Source organism: Anguilla anguilla, chromosome 19, assembly GCF_013347855.1.
Source record: "Anguilla anguilla isolate fAngAng1 chromosome 19, fAngAng1.pri, whole genome shotgun sequence".
Classification (NCBI taxonomy): domain Eukaryota; kingdom Metazoa; phylum Chordata; class Actinopteri; order Anguilliformes; family Anguillidae; genus Anguilla; species Anguilla anguilla.
In genome coordinates, this window is record NC_049219.1 from 16,118,526 (window position 1) to 16,129,945 (window position 11,420).

At 48.9% G+C, this 11,420-nt stretch overlaps 1 protein-coding gene across 1 annotated transcript; it reads right to left on the reverse strand.

Annotated features, from left to right (window-relative positions):
- Nucleotides 1-7,136: 7,136 nt before the first annotated feature.
- Nucleotides 7,137-8,063, reverse strand: LOC118219234 (galanin receptor 2a). The gene has a single exon (XM_035402236.1). The coding sequence runs from the start codon at nucleotides 8,061-8,063 to the stop codon at nucleotides 7,137-7,139; it is 927 nt and encodes a 308-aa protein (XP_035258127.1).
- Between the last annotated feature and the right edge of the window lie 3,357 nt (nucleotides 8,064-11,420).

Below are 11,420 nucleotides of genomic sequence, written 5' to 3' on the forward strand. Positions count from 1 at the left end.
AACAGTGGGCCCCATCCACACACTGGAACAGCCTTAACAGTGGCCCCATCCACACACTGGAACAGTGTTTTAACAGGAGGGGCCTGTCCAGCAGCCTCTGCCTAGGGTTTATTTGTGTAAAACATGACAGCGTTCACTAGCTGGGTTGAGTGTGAAAAGCTCCAGTTTGAGGACAGAATCAGGTCGTGCGGCTCCAGAGCTACCTCGTGCCTCTGGGGCCTGGGGGCGATTCGGACAGTCTGTCGCCTCGAACCCACAACTGCAGCGGACCCATTCCGACAGCTCCTTGCTTTTCTCTTTTGTCAGAAATTGCATTTCAGTGCGCGGCTGTGGATTTGTGAATGAAACGGCGCGCTGTTTCTGTAGATCTGGAGAGGGAGCAGCGCATCAGTTCTGCTTATTATCTACAGACAAATGGGCAGTCTGAAAGGATCAATCCGAGCGCAAAACCACCCTTTAAATTAGCCAATCAGTGAGTCTGGGACAAATTTCTGGAAGATCTATGTGCACATTGTGTGTCTAAATTGTGCACTTTTTTTTTTTTTTTTTTCAAAATCCCAGACAAATCAAAATAGCCGTTGGATTATTCTGCCAAGTCTGCAATTGGTCTTCAATCAGAAGGACCATTGGCTGGAAAACATGTTCTGGTCTGTGTCCAAATGCATAAATAGTCACTCGACTGAAAAGACTGACGTTTTACAAAAATGTCAGATCAATCATAGATACAGTGGAAGAAAAATCGCATTTTAAACAAGGAAAAAGAAAAGCGTGAAGTCCTTTCAGGTCACTGTTGCGGGGATGAGTTTTCTGTTATTTCCTAGGCCACAAATCCACTGCCAGGCAATTAGTGAACTGTTGGCTCCCTCTTGTGGACAAAAGTGGGAACAGTTCAGAATGTGAAAAATACCATTTTAACCTGCTTCGTTTTTGCTATTCTCAGGAATTCGTTTTCTAAATACATTTACCTTCCATCCCCATTCCCAAACCCTCCCTTATTTTTTTCTAATTCAGGTTAAGCTATTTTTGTGATAATAGGATCTATTTAAATGTTTTTTTGGGTTGCTGTTCTTCGGGGTTATTATGGGTGTAATCTCTATGGATTTTGTACTGAATTTGTACTTCGGGTTCTTGGTTGGTATTGTCGGCTTGCACCTGTGCTGGCCTGGGAATGTTTTTGCCTAGGTTCGGCATTAGCGCTCAGATTAATCGGGTGGATGTGCACGTATGTTTCTCCCGCACTGTAAATCATAAGAGCGTCTGCTAACTTAATTTAATGTTGCGTCATTTAAGATGATGTTTATTTCACTTCATCTGTCAGCAACACTGTTTAATGTGCTGCTTATTGGCCTGGTTAAAGGCTGCAGCTAATTAATTTCATGCTATATTATATCCTAATCGTAACAGACTGCTTATATAACAAGCATCAATAGCTTATTATATATTTAGTTAATATTGTCTAAAAATATCCAACTGTCACACGGAGTGTGTAATTAGTTGCTGATGTGTCCTTTTGCATGAGCTACCAGTTCTAATGGGGAGATAGAATAATTGGAATAAAAAATAACAGCAATAGTCTATAGCCAAGGAGGTCAAACCTGCTCCTGTAGCTTCCTTGTGTATATACTCTAGGTCTTTGTTCCAGCCTTAACTGCATTTCCTAACGTAAATTGAGCCGTTCATTGTTTTTAATTAGACACCTTCAACGTCTAATGACGGATGATTTACTCTCTCAACACCACATTACGTGAGAAACAGACGCACAAAAAATTAATATTCCATATTCATATTGTGATTTTAAAAATCAGTTGCATCGGTTCTCAGACAGCTAACGCAAGCGGGTCTGGGTTTAATACCAGGCCGTGGTGCCCGTGCACGTGCTGGAAGAGAGCCTCAAGGTCTGTGCCATACCCAGCAGCTCCGGATTCTGTTTTTTTCACTCGTTTTTTGAGTGAAATTGAACAGCCAGGTGGTAAAATTCCATTAAAATACTGAGCTGCCCAGCAAAACACTGCTCATGTGGTGGTGCTATTTTACCAGGCACTGCAAAAACAGGGTTTTAAAAAGAACCATATTTTCTAAAACAAATTCAAACACTCGCTAAGTGGGACTGGGAAGTGTTCTGTTGATCCTTAATCAGAAAATCTTTTTTTTTTTTACTGGTCCTCGTAGTCCAGTGAGCCAGAGTGTTCTGCGCACAAAGTGCTCTCTGCCTGTTCACGTTGCAGAAAAGCACTCGGTGAAAGTCACACCCGGGTCTCTCTGCCTCGGAGTTGAGCTTGGACGGACATGCGGCAGGCGTTTCTGCACGGTCCCGTCTATTTAACTCCCTTTCTGTTTGTTTTATTTCCAGGCCTATTCATCCCCGATCCTGAGAGCTGTGTTGAAAACCAGTACCTGACCCTCCCTTGTTTTAAGTACAGGCTGTTACATCTGCCCTTGTGTGCGTGCGTATGTGTGTGTGTGTGCTTTAAAGTCAGGAAACAGCTGTGCAGGTATGTAGGTGAAGCCACCTCCATGTTAACAGGATCCCACTGACCCTCCTGTCCGGTAATCCAGGGTGATTATGGGTGGGGCAGTGGTGACGCAGGCCACAGGCTGCACATGTTTCCTTGGCTTTTCCCCCTGGGTAACGTTCAGGCCCCAATCTACGGAGTTTCATTTTACCCCATTTCTCTGTGCTCTGTGGGGACATCACTGACTGCTTTGTGGGGACACTGCTGACTCACTTTCCTGCTTCTATCTATTCTCAAAAAGACTGTGTCTGCCAAATGCGCAGCTGGACTGCAGAGCTGCAGAGTAGAGTCACTGCGCAGCTGGTCTGCAGAGCTACAGAGTGGAGTCACTGTGCAGCTGGTCTGCAGAGCTACAGAGTGGAGCCACTGCGCAGCTGGTCTGCAGAGCTGCAGAGTGGAGTCACTGCGCAGCTGGTCTGCAGAGCTGCAGAGTGGAGTCACTGCGCAGCTGGTCTGCAGAGCTGCAGACTGGAGTCACTGCGCAGCTGGTCTGCAGAGCTACAGAGTGAAGTCACTGCGCAGCTGGTCTGCAGAGCTACAGAGTGGAGTCACTGCGCAGCTGGACTGCAGTGCTGCAGAGTGGAGTCACTGCGCAGCTGGTCTGCAGAGCTGCAGAGTGGAGTCACTGCGCAGCTGGTCTGCAGAGCTGCAGAGTGGAGTCACTGCGCAGCTGGTCTGCAGTGCTGCAGAGTGGAGTCACTGCGCAGCTGGTCTGCAGAGCTGCAGAGTGGAGTCACTGCGCAGCTGGTCTGCAGTGCTGCAGAGTGGAGTCACTGCGCAGCTGGTCTGCAGAGCTGCAGAGTAGAGTCACTGCGCAGCTGGTCTGCAGAGCTGCAGAGTGGAGTCACTGCGCAGCTGGTCTGCAGAGCTACAGAGTGGAGTCACTGCGCAGCTGGTAGGTGTGGTAGCTGGCTGAAAGAGGCCATGCCCGGCTGCACACTGCTAAAATAACTGAAGAGCGGGAGGCTGACCTGCTCACTTCTCTGAGAAACTCCCTGCTCAGAGGCCCAGATGAGTGCAGAACAGGGTTCCCACGCTATCTCTGAGGTCAGGGAGGGGGCAGCAGCTCGTCAGCTGATCGTGCGGGCAGTGGGTGTCCATGCTCCTAGTTATTTACCCTTCTCTCCTTCTCGAAGGGCCGGGGGCCAAGGCTCACAGTGTCCCTGCCAGCTTGGAAATCACATCAAACAGGTGAGGAGGGACTTTTCATTTTCCTCCCTCCAGCCCATCAAAATAAACAGGGCTTGTTTGGGCAAAAGGCACATTGGGAAGGGCTCTGGCGCAGTGCTGTGCCCGTACCCCCCCCCGGCCCTTTGATTCTCTGCTGAACCCGGCATGCTCGTAGGGTCCCCACGCCACGTGTTTCTCAATTTCTTTGTTTTTCCTTTTTTGTTGCGTGTTTTTCGGGGGGGTGGGGGGGCGGGCGGTGCGGAAGCGCGCCCGTCAGAAGTACCGGCCGGCTTTGTTTTCATTGGTCGGGCGCTTTGGCCGAGAGGGAGTTAGTCTCGGGGTAGTCCCCTCCCTCCTCCTCCTCCTCCTCCTCCTCCTCTCCCCCCCTCCCCTCCCCTCCCCTCCGCTCCGCTCCGCTCTCGAATCGTTATCGTCCTAACAACAACAAACCCCCTGTCCACCAGCGGGCCTGTCTTTCAGCTCCTCCAAATCACTCCAAACCTCACCTGTCAGGCCGGGCCCTAGCCGGCGGGGCGAATGATTTCCTTGGCCCTTTTGGGAAAGCCGCAGAGACAAGGGGCGCCAGGTTCTAGGGAAAACGCACTTGGAAATGTTGATCATTTATTACAGCACAGTTTTCCCCGTGGCGACAGCACGTCAAAGTGCTTTCAGCCCACAGAATGGGCTTCCGCAGATATGCAGGCCTGCACTACAGCACAGGTAATATACTCTGCAGAGGCGTGATCACACAATCACATTTAATTCCACCATAGACAGTGACACAGAACAAACGCGTTTTCTGTCTGAATGGATTCTGGGCCCCAAATAATGATGACACTGCACACGCTGGAATTTCTACGCTGGATTTACAGTGTTGCTACATTAGTTACTGTGGTTTGCATAGTTACCGTAGAAGTGACAGGCCCAGAGTTCCGATCCTGCAGTCTCTTGTGTAGGCCCTAATCGCTGAGCTGAGCTGAGCTGCTGACTCATTATTCTGTGTGTGGTCTAGCCCACCCCAAGCCACCCAACCCCCAACCCCCAACCCCCCTGTACGGTGCACACTTATGTACCGATTCCAGGAATGGTGCAGACTCATCACTATTCATCAATACCATATGAGTCACATCACAAGGAAAGAGGAAAAAACGTATGTGCTCTGATTCCTTTGTTTGACTCTTGACTCTGGCAGTGTCGCATTGTGATGTCACAAAGGGCTGACACTCTGCTTGTGTTTTAAGAGGTCAAGACCAGGCAGAGGAGGCCCCTACCACCTTGCTACTGTTTCATTAAATGCAACTGAAATGCAACTCCTGTGCCCAGAAAAAGTCATGTTATAAGGGGAGAAGTGGCTGAAAAGCAGGGAATTCTGGGAAACGGTGGGGTTAACGGTGGACAGACCGACGCTGTGCAGCTGTACGAGGCTCTGGCTCCAGCGGGAACGGCAGGGCTAACGTTTCACATTCTAAAGCCGTGTTTTACGCAGCCAAGCGCTCTTCAGCCAGTTCACACCCCGAAAATAAAGTTTTGGTGGGATTTCTCGTAATCCGTGTTACAGTTTTTGACAGCTGTTAATGATTGGGGCTGTGAAGTCCTCGCAGACCTGTGCTGGCCTGGCGTTGGTGGTCATAAGCATTCTGGTGAATTATTCTCATAAAACTTTACTGCGAAGCCATACCTCAGACATTCTTCATGCCCAGTGCCCATAGAGGCCCATTGAACTAGTGCACACACAAAAAAGCCGCCAGTTTCTTCGCTGCTGGGCTTTTTACAACATTGTTTGAGCTCGAATCCTCCTTGTGTGTCTCATCACTTGCAGGTTGCTATGGAAACGATGGCATTTGATTAGTAAAATTTAAGATGTCAGTGCAGATACTGGACTTCCTGCCCTAAAAAAATACACACACACACACACACGTTTTTGGTTAATGGTAAGGTAGCGGTTTTACTTTTAATAAACAAGCAAGACGAGCTGTGAATTGAGCTTTTGTGCATCACAAATCAAGCACTCAGCGCTGACAGTCAGTAATTTTGCGAACGTGTTGAAAACGAGGCACAGTTATACGGTCCGTTGTACGAGTGTGGAATTTCTCCCACACATGATTTAGTAGGCAAAGACCCCGGCATCTGGGTGGTTCGTTCTTGCCTGCTGAACACCACCCATATGGAATCATGGAGAGTGGCTGCTGACGTTTGTCCAACATTCCGAATGTCGTTCCGTCAGATTCCGTTATGTCATCCTCCTCCATTGTGCAGCGGCTACATTCGCGTTCCGCGGCTCTCTCTTAGCTGCATTGTGATGCGGTGCATTATGATGTCGCACTTACAATTAGTTTGCATTACTGCAATGAGACTCTATTCGGGTTAATTGCGGGTATCAGTTCCCCACTAGCGCTTAGGAGACTGACAGTGAAGAACTGAGCTGTGACCATAAAATAGATATTTAAGAGCGCTCAGTCTGCCCTTCTGCCTTCCCCCCATAAAGCAGTTATTTCCTCCTCTCGTTTTATTCCATCTCTTATTCTGTATATCATTCTCTTCCACCTGGACCCAAAATATGCCAGAAGGAAGAAGAAATGGAAAACGAAAGATCAAACAAACATTTTGATTCCAATGTGTGAAATAATGTGTTAGTTTTGCTCCAGTCTGGGCTTTTTTTCTCTCTGTTTTTTTGCCTCCCATTGGATATATGATGTTTGCACATAATTACATCCATTAAATTATTTTAAGGAGCCTGTTTGTAAATGGAATTATTTATTAGTGTAACTTTATGAAGTATTATATTTTTTTCCTGCTGCCGCAGTAAATCTCCCTTTGAGCGGTAGGTTAGTGTATTGTGTAAAAAATAAATCTTTAGAAAAATAACTCATTTTCAAAGACAAGAGGATCTTTTATGGTCACTGAGTGCAATGAGCTTGGTTGTGTTGCGTGAGAGCCGACTGCTTACCCAAGATAGGGTGTCCAGGTATTGATGGGAATAAAAGCATCTGACTGTAAATGTGTGCTAATGGTTCCTCCCATTAACTGGATTGCAAGGACTCTACAGATTCAAATGATTATCTTTGGAGATTGTAGGGTGCTGTAAAAAAAAAAAAAAAGTGCTGGCATATTTAGCATTTTCATTAAACTTAACTGAATCTGATATTTTGTTGGACATTTAATGGACGCTAGGCAAGATCAGTGTTAACTGAGAAGATCTTTAGGCCCTTCAGTGAATTAGTTTAGCCATTGTCAGGTACCCCATTTCTGCTGAAACAGTGGCCATTATGGAGCAAGAGTGACCCTTTTCTATTGCTTCTGATTAAAACATTTCTTTTCCATCCCACAGTGAGAAACCAACCAGACGGCATCAGGGTCAGCAGTTCAATCCCTGCTTCTGGCAGAGTGTGGGGGGTTCATCTAATGGAAAAAAAAAATAAAATACCGAACTTTCCCCTGGTCCCGAGCGTCCCGTTAAATCCCGTGGGCCACGCTGCTGATTTGGGGGCGCACCCTGGCCCTGTTGCAGCGCTGCAGCCAGCCTCCCCGGGGCCGCCGCTGGGGGCGGTGCCTCTTGGCCAGCAGGACGTAGAGCAGCGGGTTCACGCAGGGGTGCATGTACTGCAGCAGCGTGCACACGAAGTAGAAGGTCTCCCAGGCGTAGCCGTGGCGATACAGCCCCAGGTAGACGCACAGCTCCAGCACGTATCCCGGCAACCAGCAGACGGTGAAGGTGGCGGCCGCCAGGAAGACCATGAGGGAGGCGCGGCGGGTGCTGCGGGCGCCGGCGGCCGACAGGACGGGGGCGCGGCGGAGGACGTGGCCCAGGCGGGCGTAGTTGAAGGCGATGACCAGCATGGGCAGCAGGTAGTAGAGCACGAACTGGCTCAGCACCACCTGGTAGTGGTGCTCCTGCACGGTGGGCAGGCAGTAGGAGTGGTCCGGCGCCTGGCCCGTCTCCATGGTGGCGAAGATCCGCAGCGGGACGCTGACGAAGAAGCTGGAGGCCCAGACCAGGACGAACATGGCGGCCAGCAGGTCGCGGGACGGCGGGCGGTAGGGGTTGGTGACGGCCATGGCGCGCGCGGCGGACACGGCGCACAGCGAGTAGGTGCTGGCGGCCAGCGAGAAGGCCAGCAGCACCTGGTACACCTTGCAGGAGGTGTTGCCCAGCGCCCAGGTGAAGCTGAGGGCGGAGTGCAGGGTGAAGGGCACCAGCAGCAGCGTGAGGACGTCGGCCAGCGCCATGCTGAGCAGCAGCGCGTCCAGCCGGCCCTGCCGCAGCGCCCCGCGCTTGGCGAACAGCGAGAACGCCAGCAGGTTGGCGCACAGGCCCATGCCCAGGATGGCGCCGCCGGTGCAGGCGAAGATCAGCCCGTACACGCTGTGGTGGTCCGCCATTCCGCCCCGTTTCCAAGGAGACGCGGCTGCAGAAAACTCCCACCGGCCTCCTGCCCCCTCATGGACCGCGTCCTTGAGCAGGTGAGAAACACGTGCCTTGAGATATTTCACCCAATTAATCCATCCATCTCTCTCTCAAAATGTAAAATGTATCATCTATATATCTATGTATATATTCTTATTTTAATGATCTAGTTGGAGACCATTGCTTACTTACAGAATAGTCCGGTAACACCCCAACAACTTATATTCCACAGTAAATATATTTGTTTATGTCGCTGTCATATATCCGGCATATGGTGATTCTCTGGACTGAACTCGATGGCGAAGCAGAGCTCTCACTCGCTCAGTCAGTGTGCCTGGATACTGCAGCAGTGAGAGTATATTAGGTGCGGGGAAGGAGGGGGAATCGATTCAAATTATTTCCTAGTGACTGCATGTAAGAGTGTCACGTGTCACAGAAATGAGGACTGCAGAATATTCAAAATGTGGTCACATGGTAACATTTTTTAAACCACTGTTTGTATGATCAGTGTCTCTGTTCCTGTAAAACTGTTGCCTTACAATATCACGTGTATCATGATTTTCTTTATTAAATGGTGTGTGGCACAGTGGCTTGCTGATGCTTTTTTTGCAAAAACCAAACGATTTAAATTCTTTTGTGTGGGTTCTGTAACCTTTGTAATAAGCAGAATTAGAATAGGTTTTAAGGATCGTCAGGACCTCACCATACGTACTAGCAGATAAGTACTCTTACATGGAAACAGCCCAAGAACTCCATTACCCAAATGTATATTAATAACTTTGGCCAATAAAATGAAGTCAAAGGCTAAGACAAAGGCTTAGACCGCACTGCATGATCGAACCCTGGCCACCTCCCAGCCGTTTCAAACGGTCCTCCAGTGGCCTTTCTCTTTTGGAATAGAGTTACCCGAACGAAGCCAAATCCCATTTCAACAAATTTGCGTTTTTAGCTAAAAAGATGTGTATTATGTCTGACTTCCCCACCAGTTCTGGAGTCCTTCAAAGAGAGAGAGCGAGAGAGAGAGAGATCAGCGTGGGCTAGCTCGCCTGTCTCCTGGCTGGGCTGAGCACATTCTATTCGACTGAACGTCTTCCCTTCGTTTGCCATATTAATTCCGAAAGATTCCGACAGCGGCTTTCCAAAAGGAGCCTGAGTTATGTCTGAGTTATGTCGTGCTATATTATCATTTTAATTGCCATTGTGCGCTGCCCAGTTTGAGACCGTCTCACCTGGCTCATCCATTAGAGCCTGGCAGCCTGACTGTACCCTCTCTCAGATTTTATGTGCTGTGCTGAAGGAGAGGAATTTCGATTACGGGGAATATTGTTCTTTTTCCCAAAAAATATTACCCTGCTTTCATGGCCCTGTTAAAGTTTTTTAGATATAGATTTAGTCATTTTTTGTTTTATTCCTTTTCTAATTATTTTAGTGTTTGCTTGTAACCCTGTAAAGCCCAGATTTTTCATACTGTGGTTATGCATTTCATAACGCCTCACATGTATACACATGTTGTTTTCTGAGTTAGAGTTCAACCATTATTATTTATAATGCACCATATGTAAAATACTTTATAGTTTGACCTTTGTGATCTGTTATTTCTTCTCTCATTTCCCCAGCTTTACTAGCATATTTGTGTGTGTATTTTTGATCAGCCTTCATTCACAGTTTCAGTACTGAAAGGACAGGTACGCCCCCCATTAAACTCTAAGCACTTATTTGAGGACCAATATGTACCGATTTAAAAAGTTCTCCGTCAGAGCTATTCTTGCGCTGAGCATTCTGCTGTCTGCTGCTGCACGGTAGGAATCGGGCGAAGTGTGTCATAAAAGTAAAACGGCATCGATTGTTTTATTTTGCCTCCTTCCTGTGCAAACAACACGGGGGCGGGATCCCTCTTCCACGCTCGCTACTCTCCCGCTGGTTGTCAGCGGCGCATGGATTTCTCCTTGGGGGACAGGTGTGCTCTCTCCTGATAGAGAGGCTTTTTACCGCTGGGCTCCGGAAGGCTTTATGGCGCAGAGATGGGGAGATTGCTTACCTCCACTTTGAGCTGGTGACATCGATCCATTGAGCTGGTGACATCGATCCATTTGCTTTTCCTCTCATTAAAGGGACCAATGTACCTGTGCTTGGCCGTGCAGCCCTGGTTCCCATAATGCACTGGGAACAGTGTGGCTGAAAGACGCCAAATAGACCTCAGGAATCAGATCTATGAGCTATGAGTGAGAGTGTTCACCACTGCTGTCTTGCTGAAGTATGTGGGTGGCTGGGGTGTTGGGGGGGGGGGGTCGTGTCTATTGTGTGTGTGTGTGTGCGTGCGCGTGTGTGTGTGTTTCCTTACACACAGACTTGTGTAACTGTGTCTTCTGCCAGATCACGCAGACGAAACAGAGCCCCTTGGGGGGCGTCCAAGCCCAGGCTTGACGTAGCGCGAGACGCTCTCCCGTCTGTAGGTAAGTGAGAGGCGCAGACGGACGGGACGGCCCGTTACAGTCATTATGTCATTATGTCATTATGTGGTCTTATGTTCTTATGTTCTTATGTTTCGATTATTTGCGTTCCAGGCGAAACACTGGGAAGCTTCATGGATTGATGTCATTCTTATGCAAAAACCCCAACAAGAGCCAGAAACTGAAATACTGTGTACGTGTGCCATACTGCATGACTGCAGAACCCTGTGACAGCCAGTGACTGAAATACTCTGTATGTGTGCCATACTGCATGACTGCAGAACCCTGTGACAGCCAGTGACTGACATGCTCTGCGCTGTACGTGTGCTACACTACATCGCTGCAGAACCCAACGACAGCCTGCGACTCAAGATACAAAGACAAAGACGAATGATAACGAGTCCAATCCGCATTGTGTTAATGAGTTCTAGCAGAAAATTAAAAAAAAAATAACAAACAAACTTAAATACACGTGTTAGAGAACTCGAGCTAGAGCCTGGGGGTAACAAACACCAGGGGGTTCAGCACCAGGAGTCCCCCAGAACGACGTAGGGGCGCCCCTGGCCTGAATGAAAGAGGCTGGCAGAAGGCTCTTCAGAGGAGACCGCTCTGATACAGCGCACTGCAGCGATGAGACAGGCCTGAGAAAAATAAATCTCTGGGTGCTGGGCGCTACATGCCAGCCCGATGCTTCACTACCGACCGCCGTAAATCTGTAACCCCCCCCCCCCCCCCCCCCCCGGAGCCTGAATGGATCGGCACGCAGACACAGGTCCGGCCCAGGTGGGGAATATGTGCGAATCATGCACACACAGAACGTGAAACAGTCTGAGGACACATTCGATGAGAGGGTGTGAGCGCCGTTGAGAGGAGAGAGATGGA